The sequence below is a fragment of the Nerophis ophidion genome, linkage group LG16 (genome assembly GCF_033978795.1).
Source record: "Nerophis ophidion isolate RoL-2023_Sa linkage group LG16, RoL_Noph_v1.0, whole genome shotgun sequence".
NCBI classification, from domain to species: Eukaryota; Metazoa; Chordata; class Actinopteri; order Syngnathiformes; family Syngnathidae; genus Nerophis; species Nerophis ophidion.
Window position 1 is genome coordinate 17,903,659 of NC_084626.1, and position 21,972 is coordinate 17,925,630.

Sequence of the window (21,972 nt, forward strand, 5' to 3'; positions counted from 1 at the left end):
ACATCAAATTATTTTTTTTAGGCATCAACATAACAAGACAAAATTATAACTATAGAGCTTTGTAAAGTTTTACAAACATCCCTGTAACATCCATCCATCCATTTTCTACCGCTTATTCCCTTTTGGGGTCGCGGGCGGCGCTGGCGCCTATCTCAGCTACAATCGGGCGGAAGGCGGGGTACACCCTGGACAAGTCGCCACCTCATCACAGGGCCAACACAGATAGAAAGACAACATTCACACTCACATTCACACACTAGGGCCAATTTAGTGTTGCCAATCAACCTATCCCCAGGTGCATGTCTTTGGAAGTGGGAGGAAGCCGGAGTACCCGGAGGGAACCCACGCATTCACGAGGAGGACATGCAAACTCCACACAGAAAGATCCCAAGCCTGGATTTGAACCCAGGACTGCAGGACCTTCGTATTGTGAGGCAGACGCACTAACCCCTCTGCCACCGTGAAGCCCATCCCTGTAACAATTTAATATTATTAAATATTGTATTACACACATAATTAGCAATAATGTAATATAAAACATATTTTACACATCAAATCAACATGATCAAGTATTTCTAACACACATCAAATGAATATCATTTGGTGTTACGATATGTCTTACTCATGTTGATTTGTCGTTTTATTATAAATATTTTGACATTTTAATTAGATAATATTTGATATTAATTATATGTACTAAACGGTTTTAACGTAAATATATTGTCATGTTAATTAGGCCTTTTATTATCAATTCAAAAATGTTATTATCATTTCAAAAATTAAATAAAAATGATCATGTTATGATCATGTTAATGTGATGTTTTATTACAAATATTTGATCATGTTAATGTGATGTTTTATTACAAATAATTGATCATAATAGTTAGAGGTCTCCGATAATGTCTTTTTTGCCGATATCCGATATTCCCATATTGTCCAACTCTTAATTATCGATTCCGATATCAACTGATACCAATGAATACGGTCGTGGAATTAACACATTACTATGCCTAATTTTTTGTGATGCCCTGCTGGATGCATGAAACAATGTAACAAGGTTTTCCAAAATAAGAGAACAATTTCAACTCAAATTATAGAGAAAAAGTGCCAACACGGCACTGCCATATTTTTTATTGAAGTCACAAAGTGCATAATTTTTTTAACATGCCTCAAAACAGCAGCTTGGAATTTGGGATATGCTCTCCTTGAGATAATCCTCATACCCACTACAACTACGGGAAATACTATACTTTGACTTTCACAAAGTCTAAGGCTAAGAAATTGCATTATTCTTTTTTTTTTTTAAACATGCCTCAAAACAACAGCTACAAAAAGGCACACAGCTTCAGTCCAGAATACACTAGAGTAATAAAGTAAACAATAACATAGTCCTCATTTAGTGCAAGACTTTCTGGCATACTGTATAACAGGAAATTATAAACTGGGCTCAATCTGCCCTGCTCTAACGTATTCGTATGAGTAACACAAGTGTGCTGCAAGCTATTGGTGAGTGCTTGAAGTGGCCTAGCAGTCAGCCAGAGCTTCTGAAATGCTGCGCTGAGACAGGGCATCTCCGTTCACTCCAAGCTGCACCATGCAGGGAAGACTAGCCACACTAAACTCCACCATCATGCGTTGTCCCTGAACACAACGTGAGCTTTCGCCCCGGGGTGGTTTTTGTTGTATTTTTGTTTTTTCTTGGCGGAGTCTTTAAGTGACAACTGTGTGATACTACTTTTTTTTCTGTGTTTTCTTTTCATCCATCTTCCGCTAGTATTCACCGTGTATCTCCTTATGATTCTTGAAGAGGTGGGAGATCTAATTGCTCGTATTAAAGGAAGACGTCTTGGTTCTTCCTCGCATAACCAACATTTTCTGCAGTCATTGCAAATTGCCAGTTTTTTATCCGTCAGAGACACTGTTAAATAATCCCAAACCATAGACATGGTGTTGTTAGTCAGTCACCAACGAGCTCGCTTGTTAGTCACGGCTACAGCACCGGCAACAACACACTCTTGTTGTTGTTATGCTGTGCTCGCGGCGGTTTGATGAGGTCATCAAGCGTCGCCAGTAAACCTCTCATGCTGCAGTCGTCAACTCCTGTGTTGTGTGTGGGGACAGGGGAGAGGGGAGGGGCTGCTGACTGGGTTTATATCCGCGTTTTACCGGATATGTACCGCTCTGTACAACGACGTTCTAAAAAGTCATTAATTTTACATTTTGAAACCGATACAGATAATTTCCTATATCACATTTTAAAGCATTTATCGGCAGGCTGATATTCTGGGAAATCTCTAATGTTAATGTGATGTTTTATTACAAATATTTTCTCATGTTATTAGATGTCTTATTACTTCATCGTGTTGATTTATTTAAAATATTTGATCATCCATCCATCCATTTTTCTACCGCTTGTCTCTTTTGGGGTCGCGGGGGGTCGCTGGAGCAGGCGGAAGGCGGCGTACACCCTGGAGAAGTCGCCACCTCATCGCATGGCATATTTGATCATATTAGGTAGATTGTTTTTTATTAATATTTCATCATGTTACTTTCATGTGTATACAACTTGTACAAACCCTGTTTCCATATGAGTTGGGAAATTGTGTTAGATGTCAATATAAACGGAATACAATTATTTGCACATCCTTTTCAACCCATATTCAGTTGAATATGCTATAAAGACAACATATTTGATGTTCAAAATGAGAAACTTTTTTTCCCCAAATAATTATTAACTTTAGAATTGGATGCCAGCAACACGTGATGAATAAGTTGGGATGGCGACTTGTCCAGGGTGTGCACCGCCTTCCGCCCGATTGTAGCTGAGATAGGCACCAACGCCTCCCGCAACCCCAAGGGGAATAAACGGTAGAAAATGGAATGGATGGATGGGTTTCTCAAAGTGCAATTGCAAGACATTTAGAGATTTCAACATCTACGGTCCAAAATATCATCAAAAGCTTCAGAGAATCTGGAGAAATCACTCCACCTAAGCGGCATGGCCGTAAACCAACATTTAATGACCGTGACCTTCAAAACCGACATCAACCTCTAAAGGATATCACCACATGAGCTCAGGAACACTTTTGAAAACCACTGTCACTAAATACAGTTCGTCGCTACATCTGTAAGTGCAAGTTAAAGCTCTACGATGCAAAGTGAAAGCCATTTATCAACAACATCCCGAAACGCTGCCGGCTTCTCTGGGCCCGAGATCATCTAAGATGGACTAATGCAAAGTGGTAAAGTGTTCTGTGGTCCGACGAGTCCCCATTTCAAATTGTTTTTGGAAATTTTCAACATCGTGTCATCCGAACCAAAGGGGAAGCGAACCATCCAGACTGTTATCGACGCAAAGTTCAAAAGCCTTTATCTGTGATGGTATGGGGGTGCATTAGTGCCCAAGGCATGGGTAACTTACACATCTGTGAAGGCACCATTAATGCTCAAAGGTACATACAGGTTTTGGAACAACATATGTTGTCATCTAAGCGCCATATTTTTCATGGACGCCCCTGCTTATTTCAGCAAGACAATGTCAAGCCACATTCAGCACGTGTTACAACAGCGGGGCTTTGTGAAAAAAAGAGTGCAGGTACTTTCCTGGCCCGCCTGCAGTCCAGACCTGTCTCCCATCAAAAATGTGTGGCGCATTATGAAGTGTAAAATACGACAGCGGAGACCCCGGATTGTTGAACAACTGAAGCTCTACGTAAAATAATTCCACTTTCAAAGCTTCAACAATTAGTTTCCTCAGTTCCCAAACGTTTATTTAATGTTGTTAAAACAAAAGGTGATGTAACATAGTGGTGAACATGCCCTTTCCCAACTAATTTAGCAGGTGTTGCAACAATGAAATTCAAAGTTAATTATCATTTGCAAAAAAAATAAAGTTTATGAGTTTGAACATCAAATATCTTGTCTTTGTAGTGCATTCAATTGAATATGGGTTGAACAGGATTTGCAAATCATTGTATTCCGTTTATATTTACATCTAACTCATATGGAAACCCAGGTTTGTATTATACAGTTTTTGACCATGTCAGTTGATCTTTTGTTACAAATATTTCATCATGTTAAGTACATTTTTCATTATTGATATTTCTGTGTGGAGTTTCCATGTTCTCCCCGTGAATGCGTGGGTTCCCTCCGGGTACTCCGGCTTCCTCCCACTTCCAAAGATATGCACCTGGGGATAGATTGATTGGCAACACTAAATTGGCCCTAGTGTGTGAATGTTGTCTGTCTATCTGTGTTGGCCCTGCGATGAGGTGGCGACTTGTCCAGGGTGTATCCCGCCTTCCGCCCGATTGTAGCTGAGATAAGTGGATGGATTTTTTTGTTACGTTGATTTTATATTTTATTCGAAATATTTGTTAATACAGTTCTATTAATATTTCATTGTACATATTATTTGAAGTTGAAGCTTTTATATAATTTTTAAAACAGGCACTGAGAATATTTTTTTGGACTCCCCTCACCCCCCACCTTTTATTTTGAAATCCCAGCTCCATGAACCCACTGAAGTTGACCTTGACAGTACCCCCTGTCAAGGCGAGGCTCCCGTCAAGCGACGACGCTGACGCGCACGTTTCCGAGGCTCTGACAGGCTAAGTAACGAGTCCAGTATTTCCTGAAGAGCTCGTCTCTGAAGCCGTAGACGACGGGGCTGAGGAAGCGAGGGATGATGTAGACCAGCAGGAAAAAGATGTAGCGGATCTCCAGGCTGAGAAGCGGGAAGAGCGAGATGAGCGCCGCCTGCAGCGACGGGACAACGAAGGCCAGCAAGCAGAGCAGCAGCTGAAGGACACGAGGAGAAGAAGAAGCTTAAAAAGAGAGAACCAGCATCCACGTAAGAGGAAGGCGCCACCTGCAGGCCGTGGAGCAGCACGGTGTTTCGGGCCCTGGTGACGGACGCCAGGCCGGCGGAGGCGGCGCGCGCCGCCATCATGATCTTGCAGTATGTGAAGGCGAGGGTGAGGAAGACGAAGGACAAGTAGACGCCGTCAAAGGCGAAATTCTTGTAGTAGATGGAGCTATGGCGGAAGAGCAGCGAGTGGTGTGATGTGATGTGTCAGCAGATCACTGCACTTAAGGACACTAAAGGACGCTTGACCTCCTCGTACTCGGCGGTGTACGCCATTCCAGAGAAGACGGACACTCCCACAGCCAAGTAAAGCAGCAGAATGCCCACCTCACGGTAACTGTGCTGCAAGACAGGGGACAGCTCGTTAGCGACATCATTTCTGGACTACCTGATCATGTGATGCAAACCGTGTCATTGTGTGACCAGCGGACTGACCGGGCAAAACATGAGCATCATGACCTTTGGTAGGTGGTCAACACCGATGTAGAACAATCTTAATGCCTCCACACTTTTGTCTATGAAGAAATTCAGGGGCACAGGAAAGTACTAGGCGGCTCAGTGGCCTTGTGGTTAAGTCCTCCCTGAGATCGGTAGGTCTTGAGTTCAAACCCCGGCCTAGTCATACCAAAGACTATAAAAATGGGACCCATTACCTCCCTGCTTGGCACTCAGCATCAAGGGTTGGAATTGGGGGTTAAATCACCAAAATGATTACCGGGCGTGGCCACCGCTGCTGCTCACTGCTCTCCTCAAGGGTGATGGGTCCAGTGCAGAGGATAATTTCACCACACCGTGTGTGTGTGTGTGACTTTCATTGGTACTTTAACTTGAACTGAAGGACGCCTCTCGATATTCTCTAAAGAGCTGTATGTTCTAGAGCAGGGGTCACCAACGCAGTGCCCACAGGCACCAGGTCGCCCGTAAGGACCAGATGAGTCGCCCGCTGGCCTGTTCTAAAAATAGCCCAAATAGCAGCACTTACCTGTGAGCTGCCTCTATTTTTGTATTTTATTTATTTACCAGCAAGCTGGTCTCACTTTGCTCGACATTTTGAATTCTAAGAGAGACAAAACTCAAATAGAATTTGAAAATCCAAGAAAATATTTTAAAGACTTGGTCTTCACTTGTTTAAATAAATTAATTTTTTTACTTTGCTTCTTATAACTTTCAGAAAGACAATTTTAGAGAAAAAATACAACCTTAAAAATGATTGTAGGATTTTTAAACACATATACCTTTTTACCTTTTAAATTCCTTCCTCTTCTTTCCTGACAATTTAAATCAATGTTCAAGTATTTTTTTTTTTTTATTGTAAAGAATAAGTACATTTTAATTTAATTCTTCATTTTAGCTTCTGTTTTTTCGACGACGAATATTTGTGAAATATCTCTTCAAACTTATGATTAAAATTAAAAAAAAAAAATTGCCAAATCTAGGAAATCTGTAGAATCAAATTTAAATCTTATTTCAAAGTCTTTTGAATTTATTTTAATATTTTTGTTCTGGAAAATCTAGAAGAAATAATGATTGGTCTTTGTTATAAATATAGCTTGGTCCAATTTGTTATATATTCTAACAAAGTGCAGATTGGATTTTAACCTATTTACAACATGTCATCAAAATTCAAAAATGTATCTAAATCAGGAAAAATTACTAATGATTTTCCATGAATAATTTTTTAAATTTTTTTAAAAAGATGCAAATTAGCTAGTTTTTCTCTTCATTTTTTTTCGGTTGAATTTTGAATTTTAAAGATTAGAAATTGAAGATAAACTATGTTTCAAAATTTAATTTTCATTTTTTTCATGTGTTCTCTTTTAAAGCGTTCATTTAAGTGTTTTTTTCAACATTTATTCTCTACAAAAAACCTTTCGTGAAAGGAAAAAAAATGTACGACGGAATGACAGACAGAAATACCCATTTTATATATATATATATATATATATATATATATTAAAGGTAAATTGAGCAAATTGGCTATTTCTGCCAATTTATTTAAGTGTGTATCAAACTGGTAGCCCTTCGCATTAATCAGTACCCAAGAAGTAGCTCTTGGTTTCAAAAACGTTGGGGACCCCTCTTCTAGTCCAGACCTGGGCAATTATTTTGACTCCGGGGCCACATTTAGAGAAAAAAATGTGTCTGGGGGCCGGTACATCTATTTTTTAGGGACACTAGTACAAAACCTCACAATAATGTCTGATTGCTAGAAACATTATAACAGACCGCCTTCAAAAACGTAATGGAATTTTATTTTTTTTCTATGAAGGATAAAACACTAAATATTCACAAAATATGAATATCACATTTTTTGATCGACATGTTTTACAATCAAGTGAAACGCAACAAAAATGCAACCAACGGTGAAATATGAACGTGAATGGTACAAAATAAACACACCTACAATCTGATGTATTTGATATATTGCTAAGCTTTAGAACTTTGTTGTAAAAATCTCCTTATGCGTCTGTGGAAACGCTTCCCGCCCACACTGCTTGGTACCTCGTCTCAGCCTCTGTGACTTACATTACCATAGTAACTAATCAGATGACCATAGCAACTAATTACATTACCATAGTAACTACTATATCCAAAAGTGCAGATTCCAACCATTGTATAGTTCAAGACTTACAGTCGTTAGAAAACATCACTTCACATCATAATGGCAGCTACGCTTTCCATCTTAAAGATCTAAAATAAATATTTGGGAATGTCCGGCGGGCCAGATTGAAAAGCGTAACGGGCCGCATGTGGCCCCCGGGCCTTAATTTGTCCAGACCTTTTCTAGTCCAACAATCAAAGACGTGGTCGCTGTCAGGACTTTGCTAAGCGGGCAGCCGACTCACCCGCAGTGTGGCCCCCAGCGAACGAAGCCCAGTGGAATGTCGCGCCAACTTCAGCACCCTGAAGATCCTCATCAGCCTGAGGACCTGGAGGACAAAATGTATTTGAGGTCTCGCGCTCCCTGGCGGAGTTCTCTAGGCAAGGCCAGACCTGGATGACACGTCCCAGGTCTCCCAGCTCGGACTGGGCGTCCAGCACGACGTCGCAGACCAGCGTGACGTAGACGGGGAAGATGGACGACAAGTCGATGATGTTCAGAGGATGTTGGAAGAACCTCTTCCTGTTTGGTGCCAGCAGAAGGCGCATCACCACCTGTGTGACGTCACAGTTGAGATTGCCATGTGCACAAACACACCCTCTAGTGGTGTGTCGTCAGGGCCAGCAAGGCCTTCTCTGCTGGCCTAACATAACTGGAAATCATGATCATAATTAAAGATAAAAGTAATTTTTTATTTACTTTCCTTAAATATCTATAAGTATCCATATTCTCTTCGTGTCAAATTATGCTCCTTCCAGTGCTAATGTTTTTAGGTTAGAATTTGTATCCAATCAGAATACAGCGAGCTTATGTTGCCATGCTGTACCAATTTTGCCCGGAGCCTTCAGAATCAACAATGCGGGCGACAGTGCACGGGCACATAGAGTTGATAGACAATTGCGACAGCCAATCAGATCACGAGTTGTTGTCAACAAGGCCTTCTAAATGGCCTCACGCTGTGATTGGATACTCACTTGTGAGTCCCAAGTGAGTATCCAATCACAAGTTGCAAAAACAGGAAGTTGCACTGGAACCATACAAGCCACATAAAACTCACCCGTACAATAACCATGAAGATTAAGTGTTTGTCTTACTATTACTAATCCACTTTGGACAGATGAAGCCAAGCAATGCAGGTTTAGCGAGCGGTGCTCGCTCCCGCAAAGGAAATCCATTCTTGGCAGATAGTCACATTTTGGCACAACACCGGCCGCGAAATGGTTTGCTCGACAGTTTCACATGAATCAAACGACTATGACGGTACCTTTGGCTTATACAGTGGGGCAAAAAAGTATTTAGTCAGCCACCGATTGTGCAAGTTCTCACACTTAAAATGATGACAGAGGTCTGTAATTTTCATCATAGGTACACTTCAACTGTGAGAGACAGAATGTGAAAAAAAATCCAGGAATTCACATTGTAGGAATTTTAAAGAATTTATTTGTAAATTATGGTGGAAAATAAGTATTTGGTCAACCATTCAAAGCTCTCACTGATGGAAGGAGGTTTTGGCTCGAAATCTCAGGATACATGGCCCCATTCATTCTTTCCTTAACACGGATCAATCGTCCTGTCCCTTTTGCAGAAAAACAGCCCCAAAGCGCGATGTTTCCACCCCCATGCTTCACAGTAGGTATGGTGTTCTTGGGATGCAACTCAGTAGTCTTCTTCCTCCAAACACGACGAGTTGAGTTTATACCAAAAAGTTCTATTTTGGTTTCATCTGACCACATGACATTCTCCCAATCCTCTGCTGTATCATCCATGTATCCATTTTGGTATAAACTCAACTCGTCGTGTTTGGATGAAGAAGAATACTGAGTTGCATCCCAAGAACACCATACCTACTGTGAAGCATGGGGGTGGAAACATCATGCTTTGGGGTTGTTTTTCTGCTAAGGGGACAGGACGATTGATCCGTGTTAAGGAAAGAATGAATGGGGCCATGTATCGTGAGATTTTGAGCCAAAACCTCCTTCCATCAGTGAGAGCTTTGAATGGTTGACCAAATACTTATTTTCCACCATAATTTACAAATAAATTCTTTAAAATTCCTACAATGTGAATTCCTGGATTTTTTTTTCACATTCTGTCTCTCACAGTTGAAGTGTATCTATGATGACAATTACAGACCTCTGTCATCATTTTAAGTGGGAGAACTTGCGCAATCGTTGGCTGACAAAATACTTTTTTGCCCCACTGTACGGCGTTGAATGGGTGCTACAAATTGAGAGTTTAAATATTTTATTTCTTTATTTTTTTCTCAGTGGCCTCGTGGTTAGAGTGTCCGCCCTGAAACCTGTAGGTCGTGAGTTCAAACCCCGGCCAAGTCATACCACACTGCAAAAAGTCAAGTGATCAAAAACAAGAAAAAAAAATACAAAAATGAGGGCTATTTTATTTGAACTAAGTAAAATTATCTGCCAATAGATCAAGAAAATTTGGCTTGTCAAGACTTTCCAAAACAAGTAAAATTAGCTAACCTCAATTAACCCAAAATACCTTAAAATAAGTATATTCCCTTTAATAACAACTGTACTACTATATGAGTACGTATTTTCTATTGTTTCATTGAAAATAAAACAGCAAAGTTCAATTCGCTATCATCTGTTTTATTATGAGACACAATTGTGTCAAAGTCATGAATTTTTTTTTACATGCTTGAAATAAAAAAAATATTTCTTTAAAAAAGTAGTTTTATACTTGTGAGTGTTGATGACACAGCTTTGCAACAGTTGATATTCTAGTTTCAAGCATGTTTTACTCAATATAGGTCATAAAATCTCAGCGACAAGCTGTAATATCTTACTGAGATAATTTAGGACCAAAACCCTTAAAACAAGTAAAACACTCTAACATAAAATCTGCTTAGTGAGAAGAATTATTGTATCAGACAGAAAATAAGCCAATATCACCCTTATTTGAGATATTTTATCTTACTTAGATTTCAGTTTTTGCAATGCAAAGACTATACAATTAGGACCCATCACCTCCCTGCTTAGCACTCAGCATCAGGGGTTGGAATTGGGGGTTAAATCACCAAAAAGTATTCCCGGGCGTGACCACCACTGCTGCTCACTGCTTCCCTCACCTCCCAGGGGGTGGAACAAGCGGATGGGTCAAATGCAGAGGACACATTTTACCACACCTAGTGTGTGTGTGACTATCAGTGGTATTTTAACATTAATATTTAATTTGTTTTGTATAATTCTTTTAATTTTGACAGTACCACATACAGTGGGGCAAAAAAGTATTTAGTCAGCCACCGATTGTGCAAGTTCTCCCACTTAAAATGATGACAGAGGTCTGTACTTTTCATCATAGGTACACTTCAACTGTGAGAGACAGAATGTGAAAAAATAGTAGGAATTCACATTGTAGGAATTTTAAAGAATTTATTTGTAAAATTTGGTGGAAAATAAGTATTTGGTCAGCCATTCAAAGCTCTCACTGATGGAAGGAGGTTTTGGCTCAAAATCTCACGATACATGGCCCCATTCATTCTTTCCTTAACAAGGATCAATCGTCCTGTCCCCTTAGCAAAAAAACAGCCCCAAAGCATGATTTTTCGACCCCCATAATTCACAGTTGTTATGGTGTTCTTGGGATGCAACTCAGTATTCTTCTTCTTCCAAACACGAGGAGTTGAGTTTATACCAAAATGGATACATGGATGATACAGCAGAGGATTGGGAGAATGTCATGTGGTCAGATGAAGAAACCAAAATAGAACTTTTTGGTATAAACTCAACTCGTCGTGTTTGGAGGGAGAAGAATACTGAGTTGCATCCCAAGAACACCACACCTAATGTGAAGCATGAGGGTGGAAACATCATGCTTTGGGGCTGTTTTTCTGCTAAGGGGACAGGACGATTGATCCGTGTTAAGGAAAGAATGAATGGGGCCATGTATCATGAGATTTTGAGCCAAAACCTCCTTCCACCATAATTTACAAATAAATTCTTTAAAATTCCTACAATGTGAATTCCTGGATTTTTTTTCACATTCTGTCTCTCACAGTTGAAGTGTACCTATGATGAAAATTACAGTCCTCTGTCATATATTTGAGTGGGAGAACTTGCACAATCGGTGGCTGACTAAGATATGTTTTAATTGCTGAAGCGGGTGTATTGAATGTTCAATGCGCCAAAAAATAGATCATTTTGTAGACTGTTGAGAGGGTTCAATGCCCAGTAGCCTGCATGTGCGTTTCTGTATAGTATCTCCAGCCATGTCCATGTGGTGATATGAATTACGGTATTTTGAGAGGCGCAGTTGGACTAAATAGGACATCACTGAAGGCCTAGGTAAGAAACGCTCGGCCCGCCACTGACGCGCACACGGTAGTCACCTCCATGGTGAACCAGGACGTGCACAACAGCTCCAGCGCGTGCATCGTGGGATCGTCCGTCAGCTTCCCTTCAGAGTCAAACGTCTGCAACACAAAGATAGTCGGAGATTGAGAAGCACCACTCTGATGCAAATATCTCCACCTGTTGGACTACTAGAAACTTCCTGTTTGAAGTGTAAAATGACAACAAAAGACACAACCACCAGTTTGTGTCAAACCTGATATTCTGGAATGCTGTTGATGCACATGATGGTGATGGACGTTAGCACCACGCTGATGGAGAGCAAACTGAAGAGCTTGCTCGGAACCGAGTATCCTGGGTTTTCCAGCGTGAGCCACAAGCACCTGCGCACGTTCCCGCATCGCACCTTCTGGAAGTGCTGCATGTCCCTGAGAGACAAGACGCAGGCGTCAACCACCAGGCCGCTGCGCCCGCCTCCTCCCCACCGCACTTTTTTAGGTCGGAAATCTCATCCGGCAAGGTGTCAATGCTGCTGACGTCGCTGTCGTCGTCCCAGCTGCGATGGCGGCTGCTCTCCAGCTTGCGGTCGTGGAAACGGAAGCTGCAACAGCTGTCCAGGAAGAACTCGCTGATTCCCCAGTACTCCATCTCCTGACTGAACACGACATATGTCATGTTGACCTGCCATTTGTCGTGAAACCATGGCAACAGTTTGCATCACCTGAAGGAGAAGACGCACAAATCCTCCATGATGTGAAGTTTTCCCGTCTGGTAGAAGTGGAGCACGTATGGGAACAAACCGGGATTCCTGTCAAAGTAAAATTCCTTCTGCTGCCCATCGTAGTCGTCACACACCTGCAGGGGGAGCAAGAGGTCACACGCGTGCCGCCTCCCCACTACGGTTGCCAACTCCCTGAAAAAATAAGGGACACCTTGCAGGGCATCCATCCATCTATTTTCTACCGATTATTCCCTTCGGGGCTGCGGGGGGCGCTGGCGCCTATCTCAGCTACAATCAGGCAGAAGGCAGTGTACACCCTGGACAAGTCGCCACCTCATCGCAGGGCCAGCCAACATAGACAGGTAGACAACATTCACACTCACATTCACACACTAGAGCCGATTTAATGTTGCCAATCAACCTACAGCGGTGCAAAAAAGTATTTAGTGAGCCACCAATTGTGCAAGGTCTCCCACTTAAAATGATGATAGAGGTCTGTAATTTTCATCATAGCTATAAATAAATAAATAAATGGGTTGTACTTGTATAGCGCTTTTCTACCTTCAAGGTACTCAAAGCGCTTTGACACTACTTCCACATTTACCCATTCACACACTGATGGAGGGAGCTGCCATGCAAGGCGCCAACCAGCACCCATCAGGAGCAAGGGTGAAGTGTCTTGCTCAGGACACAACGGACGTGACGAGGTTGGTATTAGGTGGGATTTGAACCAGTGACCCTTGGGTTGCGCACGGCCACTCTCCCACTGCGCCACGCCGTGGGAGAGTGTAGCCGAAGCTACACTTCAACTGTGAGAGACAGAATGTGAAAAAAACAAAAAACAGGAATTCACTTTGTAGGAATTTTAAAGAATTTATTTTTAAATTATGGTGGAAAATAAGTATTTGGTCAACCATTCAAAACTCTCACTGATGGAAGGAGGTTTTGGCTCAAAATCTCACGATACATGGCCCCATTCATTCTTTCCTTAACACGGATCAGTCGTCCTGTCCCCTTAGCAGAAAAACAGCCCCAAAACATGATGTTTCCACCCCCATGCTTCACAGTAGGTGTGGTGTTCTTGGGATGCAACTCATTATTTTTCTTCCTCCAAACACGAGGAGTTGAGTTTATACCAAAATGGATACATGGATGATACAGCAGAGGATTGGGAGAATGTCATGTGGTCAGATGAAACCAAAATAGAACTTTTTGGTATAAACTCAACTCGTTGAGAAACTTACATTTTTTAATATAAAACTTAGCCAATTGTATAATGAAGTTGCAAAGGTAAAATTAATTTTAAATTTTTTATTCAATACAGTGTAAAACCAAATATATATATTATTTAATATATATTATTGTTTTAGTTGCTTAAGAAATATTCCTGGTTCTGAATTTGTTCATTGCTATTTTTATGTTTAGGTTGAGGTGGGCGCTGTTAGCGGGAGGGGGGTGGGGTGTATATTGTAGCGTCCCGGAAGAGTTAGTCCTGCAAGGAGTTCTGGGTATTTGTTCTGTTGTGTTACGATGCGGATGTTCTCCTGAAACGTGTTTATTATTCTTGTTTGGTGTGGGTTCACAGTGTGGCACATATTTGTAAAACTGTTAAAGTTGTTTATACGACCAACTTGGCGGTTGACCAAGTATGCGTTACATTCACTTGTGTGTGTGAAAAGCCGTAGGTATTATGTGATTGGGCCGGCACGCAGAGGCAGTGTCTTTAAGGTTTATTGGCGCTCTGTATTTCTCCCTACGTCCTTGTACCACTGCGTACAGCGGCGTTTTAAAAAGTCTTAAATTTTACTCTTTGAAACCGATACGGAAAATTTCCGATATTACATTTTAAAGCATTTATCTGTCGATAATATTGGTAGCCCCGCACATCTCTCATCAAAATAGTTATATATAATAATAAATTATATATCGAACAGGCCTACTTTGATGGCAAGTCAAGGCCAAAACTACAATTACCGTCACATTTCGTTCAGCATAACACCATGTTGCATCCAACCTGACGCACTACATTCTCTTCCATGTACGCACATCACCATCTTTCAGTGCAGAGTGCGTTTCTATGATCCAACCCACGTTACGCATAAATCATACAGCCTACGACCATGTCAATACACAGAGTAGAAAATCATTACATGTAATGCATTATATTGTGCCAGCAAATACCACCCCAGATGTGTTTGATGCATATACAGTACCGGAAACCGCAATTTGCTGTGCTAATGTTGGAACGCATTTCCTCAGCTTATCGGCATATTGACAACGAAATAGGCACTGACACTACCCATATCCTCATAGGTTTTATTTGTCGAAAATATACTTTCTCCTGTCTGTTGGATGACACATCGACATACAGGCTTAAGTGCATATATTTCCCTCGTTAGCCTGTACTGTATGTCGATGTGTCATTGACTGGGCTAGCATGCTGAGCATTACACTACTGTGGCAGTCGGCAACCCGCAGCTCTCGAGCCACATGCTGCTCTTTAGTGCCGCCCAAGTGGCTCCCTGGAGCATTTTTTAAAAAGGATTGAAGATAGAAAAAGATTGGGGAAAAAATGTAAAATCTTCCACTCCTTCGTCTCAATTTGTCCAACAAATGTTTTATACTGTGCGTGAATGCACAAAGGTGAGCTTTGTTGATGTTTTTGACTTGTTGGAGTGCTCATCAGGCATATTTGGTCAGTGCATGACTGCAAAATAATCAATGTTAACATGCTATTTAGGCTAGCTGCATGTACATATTGCATCATTATGCCTCATTTGTAGGTATATTGGGGCTCATTTAATATCCTTTTACTTTTGTCGTCTTTGTATATAATTTAGTTTTGCGTGTCTCATGACACATTATCTGTATGTAATTTGGCTGCATATCAGATAGTTGTTTGTGCAATGTTCTTCCAGACCACAGCAAATATTACCTAGCTTGCCAAAGATTGTACTAGGTCTATTGAAAGAAGACAGCCTGCCGTTTCCTTTAACTTGGACACACACATCTATACCTTTGACCATTAAAAGCCAGTAATTTCCATGAGTTACTGTGTCTCACCTTCTGAAGAGCCTCTGATTTACTAAGGGTTTCTAATGTTGTAAAAATGTGTAGAGTAAACATTACATTTCAACATTTCTGTCAACAAAGATTTGCTTCGGCCTGCGACACATAGTCATTCTGATAGTAGGCTGTTATAGCTAATATAAACATCATGTATTGCCTTCATTATAACACCTACATAAGGCTTTGAATTTTTGCATTAGTGCATTTGCATTTTTGCATTTAATTTTTCTGCATTAATGTGATGGTGCTTCATTCCTAGGCAATGATCCCTCTAATTTGTCATGTGTGTGAGCATATGCAAAAACTCCTTGATCTTTCAGTGGAGCACATGTGAGCAACATCAGTTGTGCAGACTGTGGCCACACCAGCAGCACACCTGTCCCAAACGTGACTAAATAACAAATTAAATGTTTTATTATTACAAACCCCGTGTCCATTACAATTGGGAAATTGTGTTAGATGTAAATATAAACAGAATACAATGATTTGCAAATCATTTTCAACCCATATTCAGTTGAATATGCTACAAAGACAACATATTTGATTTTTAAACTGATAAACATTTTTTTTTTTGCAAATAATCATTAACTTTTGAATTTGATGCCAGCAACACATGACAAAGAAGTTGGGAAAGGTGGCAATAAATAATCTGCGCTGTTGGCCACTTACAAATGGAATACGAGATAAATTGCATTCTTTGACAGCTCAATACAGAACGCATACTTTGGTTTCTATTCACGCGACAATTCCGTTTTACAGTTTCTTCGGTCGGCAACCGTACTTCCCACTAACCTGCAGGATGTCCTCTTCCGAGTCACATTCTAGAAGTTTTCCTAGTCTGGTGTCCGGAAAGTTCTTCAGAGCGCTGCAGCAGACGTTACGCCTCAGCCCGCCCACGTTCACGTGCACGACAACCTCGTCCGAGTCCCGCTGGGCCCGGAAGGACCTACGCTCTGTCACCATGCTTCACTGGCAAACACAAAGAAGTTGACTTGTTTCCACTTCTCTGACAGGAAGTAGCACACAGCAAAGCAAACAACAACATAAATACCAAACGCAATACAGATTTCCAAACAAGAGGTAGCGTAAGAAATGCTTCCTTCCAAACAGTAAGTAGTGGATGTAGCATTCTTTTCAAACAAGAAATTTTAGGAAGTTTTACGGACAGTTTGTACGAACAAAAAGTGCTATTCTTTCCAAAAAGGAAGTAGCAGAAGCAGTATTATTTTCAAGAAGAAGTAGCATAAGTAACTTTTTTCAAAGAGGAAGTAGATGGAGTACCATGTTTTTCCAAACAGAAAGTAACAGTATCAGAATTCTTTCTAAATAAAAAGTAGTTTTCTTTTTAAACAGGAATTTGCCATCTATCTATCCATCCATCCAACAATTTTCTACCCATTGTCCCTTTTGGGGTCGCGGGGGGTCGCTGGAGCCTTTCTCAGCTGCATTCGGGCGGTAGGCGGGGTACACCCTGGACAAGTCGTAACCTCATCGCAGGAATTTGCCATCCATCCAAACGGAAATTCACATTAGATTAGATTAGATAGTACTTTATTCATTCCGTCAGGAGAGTTCCTTCAGGAAAATTAAAATGTTCAGCACAATCCCATTCAAGATCAGACAAACATTACAGGGAGACAGAACAGGATGGCTGACGGGTCTGCCGGCTTCCAGCGCCCCTTAAAAAAAAGGTGAGATACAGGTAAACAAGTGGGGGGGAATGGGAGAAAAAAATAGAAGATTAAAATCAAATAAAAAAAATCGGTCTAAGCCTGGGCCCTGGAGAGGGGGTCCAGACTGAGGCCAAGGGGAAAAAAAAACTCATAGCCATAGTAAACATCCCTCTTACATGCCTGTAAGAGGGAAACATTAAACATCAAAGACCACAAAGTACATTAAAGACATTAAAGTAACGGAGCTGATGCAACCAGCAACTTCTACATACAGCTATGAATAAAAAGTAAAAGAAACATATACACTGTGGGGGCCTCCCACATTCCCCACTTATAGGAATTACTGTTCTTTTCAAACAGAAAGTAGGGGAATTCTCATGGCTTTCCATACAGGAAGTAGAGGTATGGGGACAGCGTGGGAGAAAGTGGCTGTGCCAACAACCTGAGGGTTCCTGGTTCAATCCCCACCTTCTACCATCCTAGTCACATCCGTTGTGTCCTTGAGTAAGACACTTCACCCTTGCTCCTGATGGGACCTGGTTAGCACCTTGCATGGCAGCTCCCGCCATCAGTGTGTGAATGTGTGTGTGAATGGGTGAATGTGGAAATAGTGTCAAAGCGCTTTGAGGTCCTTAAAAAGGTAGAAAAGAGCTATACAAGTATAACTCATTTAACGCATTAGCAATCCATCCATCCATCCATCTTCTTCCGCTTATCCGAGGTCGGGTCGCGGGGGCAGCAGCCTAAGCAGGGAAACACAGACTTCCCTCTCCCCAGCCACTTCGTCTAGCTCTTCCCGGGGGATCCCGAGGCGTTCCCAGGCCAGCCGGGAGACATAGTCTTCCCAACGTGTCCTGGGTCTTCCCCGAGGCCTCCTACCGGTTGGACGTGCCCTAAACACCTCCCTCGGGAGGCGTTCGGGTGGCATCCTGACCAGATGCCCGAACCACCTCATCTGGCTCCTCTCGATGTGGAGGAGCAGCGGCTTTACTTTGAGTTCCTCTCGGATGGCAGAGCTTCTCACCCTATCTCTAAGGGAGAGCCCCGCCACACGGCGGAGGAAACTCATTTCGGCCGCTTGTACCCGTGATCTTATCCTTTCGGTCATGACCCAAAGCTCATGACCTTAGGTGAGGATGGGAACGTAGATCGACCGGTAAATTGAGAGCTTTGCCTTCCGGCTCAGCTCCTTCTTCACCACAACAGATCGGTACAACGTCCGCGTTACTGAAGACGCCGCACCGATCCGCCTGTCGATCTCACGATCCACTCTTCCTCCACTCGTGAACAAGACTCCTAGGTACTTGAACTCCTCCACTTGGGGCAGGGTCTCCTCCCCAACCCGGAGATGACACTCCACCCTTTTCCGGGAGATAATTAGCATTAGCAATCGTTCCAAATAAAATTTATTTTTCTTTCCAAACGAGACGTAGCATCCCTGACAAACAGGAAGTGTTGATCCTTCTAAATAAATTAGCAGAGGCAGTATTGGCTCCAGCGACCCCGAATGGGACAAGCGGTAGAAAATTGATGGATGGACGGATCGAGTATTCTTTTCAAACATGGAGTAGTACAAGTAGCCATTTTTTAATCATATTTTTCCTAACAGGAAATAGAGGTATTGGTAATCTTTCCAAATTAAAAGTAGTTTTCATTCCAAACAGGACTTTATATTTATAACAAACAGGCAATGCTGTTCTTTGGAAACAGCAAGTAGCTGAGGTAGTTTTTTTTTCCGACAGGAAGTAGCGGATGTAGCCTTTTTTTCATTCAAGTTTATCTCAACAGGAAGTAGCGGTATAAGCAATCTTTTCAAATGAAAAGTAGTTGTCTTTCTTAACAGTGTTAGCATTCCTTACAAACAGGAAGTGTGGTTCTTTCTGAACTTGTAGCATTTTCCGAACCGTTCTTTCCAAACATGAAAGAGAGGAAGTAATGTTTTTTCCAAACAGGAATTAGCATTCTTTACAGAACAGAAGAGGCATTTTTAAACAGGCAGTATTGTAGTTTACAAACAGGAAGTAGTGTTCTATCAAACAAGATTAGGGATTCTTTACATACAGGAAGTGGCACTCTTTCCGAACAAGAAGCATTTTTCAAAAAGGAATTTGCATTTTTACAAACAGTTTGTGGCAGTCTTGTCAATATAGAGTAGCATTCTTTTTAAACCGAAAATAGTGAAATACAGTGTTATTTCCAAATTGGAATGAACATTCTTTATAAACAGGAAGTGGCATCCTTCCCAAACAAGAATTAGCATCTTCCGAACAGGAAATGGCCCTCGTTCCAAGCAAAAAGTAGTACCGTATTTCCTTGAATTGCCGCCGGGGCGCTAATTAATCTAAAACCTCTTCTCACTCCTGCGCTTACCAAAGGCATGCGGTAAAAGTAAGCATGCGCTAATTATTTTAAAACCTCTTCTCACTCCGGCACTTACCAAAGGCATGCAGTAAAAATTTGAGTGTGATGTAAGCTTGGACCTTAAATCCTACTGAATAGCTCTTAATCTTCTTCCCTTTATGCGATTTCAAATTACCGGTATTGAAATCAGCCTCTTCCATTTTGAAAATGATGACAGGGGAAGTGTCACTCGTGACGTCACAAGTTTGACCAGGCGGTAATACTAAGAATGCGCTAATTATTTTGCGAAGTCAGTTTGACCCGGCAGTAATTCAAGGCAGGCGCATACTACTGTATATGCCCTGCGGCAATTCAAGGAAATACGGTATTCTTTTTTAGGCAGGATGTAGTGTTCTCTAACCCAGCGGTCCCCAACCACCAGTCTGGGGACCGGTACCAGTCCGTGACGCATTTGCTACCGGGTCGTGGAGAAACATTGAATAATTTATAAACGACTGCAATTTCTCTGACTTAACTTTCCCCTGTCTCACAAGACATACCAATAAGCTGGTTTATAACACCCTAACCCTAACCCCAATAAAACCATACTTGCCAACCTTGAGACCTCCAAATTTGGGATATGGGGGAGGGGTTTGAGGTGGTCAGGGTTGGGGGGGGGCGGGGTTTGGTGGTAGCAGGGGTCTATATTGTAGCGTCCAGGAAGAGTTAGTGCTGCAAGGGGTTCTAGTTATTTGTTCTGTTGTGTTTGTGTTGTGTTACAGTGCGGATGTTTACCCAAAATGTGTTTGTTGTTTTTGTTTGGTGTGGGTTCACAGTGTGGTGCGTATTTGTAACTGTGATAAAGTTGTTTGTACGGCGACCCCCAGTGTTACCTGTATGGCTGTTGACCAAGTATGCCTTGCATTCAAGCCGCATATATAATGTGACTAGGCTGGCACGCTGTTTGTATGTAGGAAAAGTGAACGTGGTGACAGGTTGTAGAGGACGCCAAAGGCAGTGCCTTTAAGGCACGCCCCCAATATTGTTGTCCGGGTGGAAATCGGGAGAAATTCTGGAGAATGGTTGCCTCGGGAGAGGCACTGAAATTTGGGAGTCTGCCTGGAAAATCGGGAGTGTTGGCAAATATAATACAACTCCTCATAGGAAGTTTTGATTGATTGATTGATTGATACTTTTATTAGTAGATTGCACAGTACAGTACATATTCCGTACAATTGACCACTAAATGGTAAGACCCGAATAAGTTTTTCAACTTGTTTAAGTCGGGGTCCACGTTAATCTATTCATGGTAAAGAGTTGCCATTTGTTAGATTTTTTCTAACTTTTTGACATGATACAAAGCACATTAATGAACATACAAAAAATAAGTGTAACAGATTAGCCAAAGGCTGATTTCCATCTGCATCTCATTGCAAAGAAACACGCTCCAGGCCAGTGCCACGCCTCCATGGGGCCCAAAGAGAAAGTAGCACTCTCTAAAAACCGTCAAAAACGACTTTAACAAGACAACAAAAATGAGCGTTCTATCCAAACAAGAAGTAGTTTTTTTGTTGCAGTTTAGTGATGATGTCACATAAGTGACAGAACAGTATGTTGGAAGTGACTGAAAATGAAATGTCATCATTCTTATAATTAGAGCGTCGTATGACCTTTATAGATTCATCAGTTTATTCCACTTTTGTTCATTTTTTTTACATTCTGAGTCATTACATTCATAAAAAAAGAGCGAACATGCAAACAGACATTCCAGGCTCAATCATCATGTAGATCCTGGTGACGTCACAGCGACGTAATGCTCCAAGTTTTTCACTTTTGTTATTGCAGGTTGCGACAACATCTGACGTCATCATAAGAATGACTAAATACTTAATTTTGGCTCACCTTTTGCAAATGTCCTGCAGCATCCTGTGACGTCACAGACAGCTCATTAGGTAAGTCTTCTATGTCCATACCCTTGAAGAAAGTGTCTTTGGAGTGTTTAGGTCCGCGCCCTCGCCACGACTGTGCACGGCGTCCGTGTTCGGCCTGGCTGATCATCTTCGGCTGCATTCGTCACTCTCCGGAAACGAGCCGAGTCCCCACGTGACCAAGCGACATTAAATGGGTTGTACTTGTATAGCGCTTTTCTACCTTCAAGGTACTCAAAGCGCAATTTGAGTACATTCAATTTAAAATAAGTTAACATTCTGATCTCATAATACTACACATCCGGGCACGTTTTATTATTGAAATATAATATTATAATTTTTTAGTTGGTTATTGGTGTTATTAATATTACATTTAACACATTAATTAAACAAATATTCGCTGAAATAAAAATAATTTAATGACGTCAAATAATCATGACAACGTGAGGGTATAAAACA

At 41.5% G+C, this 21,972-nt stretch overlaps 1 protein-coding gene across 1 annotated transcript; it reads right to left on the minus strand.

Annotated features, from left to right (window-relative positions):
* Positions 1–5,048: 5,048 nt before the first annotated feature.
* On the minus strand, positions 5,049–21,662 carry LOC133535037 (potassium voltage-gated channel subfamily S member 1-like). The gene is made up of 9 exons (XM_061874442.1): positions 21,488–21,662; positions 16,365–16,541; positions 12,504–12,637; positions 12,273–12,437; positions 12,039–12,210; positions 11,821–11,904; positions 7,862–8,023; positions 7,714–7,797; positions 5,049–5,209 (listed from the first exon to the last, which is right to left on the minus strand). Exons 2-9 carry the CDS (start codon positions 16,533–16,535, stop codon positions 5,075–5,077), a joined length of 1,107 nt encoding a protein of 368 aa, XP_061730426.1. The 5' UTR covers positions 16,536–16,541; positions 21,488–21,662; the 3' UTR covers positions 5,049–5,074.
* Positions 21,663–21,972: the final 310 nt, after the last annotated feature.

Bases quoted from the DNA above. Each gene is read 5' to 3' on its own strand.
- LOC133535037 (XM_061874442.1), bottom strand. From the start codon at position 16,535: ATGGTGACAGAGCGTAGGTCCTTCCGGGCCCAGCGGGACTCGGACGAG. The intron at 12,638-16,364 runs GTTAGTGGGAAG...CTCCCCCTGCAG, and splicing joins CGGAAGAGGACATCCTGCAG to GTGTGTGACGACTACGATGG. The intron at 12,211-12,272 runs GTGCGGTGGGGA...CTTGTCTCTCAG, and splicing joins GAGATTTCCGACCTAAAAAA to GGACATGCAGCACTTCCAGA.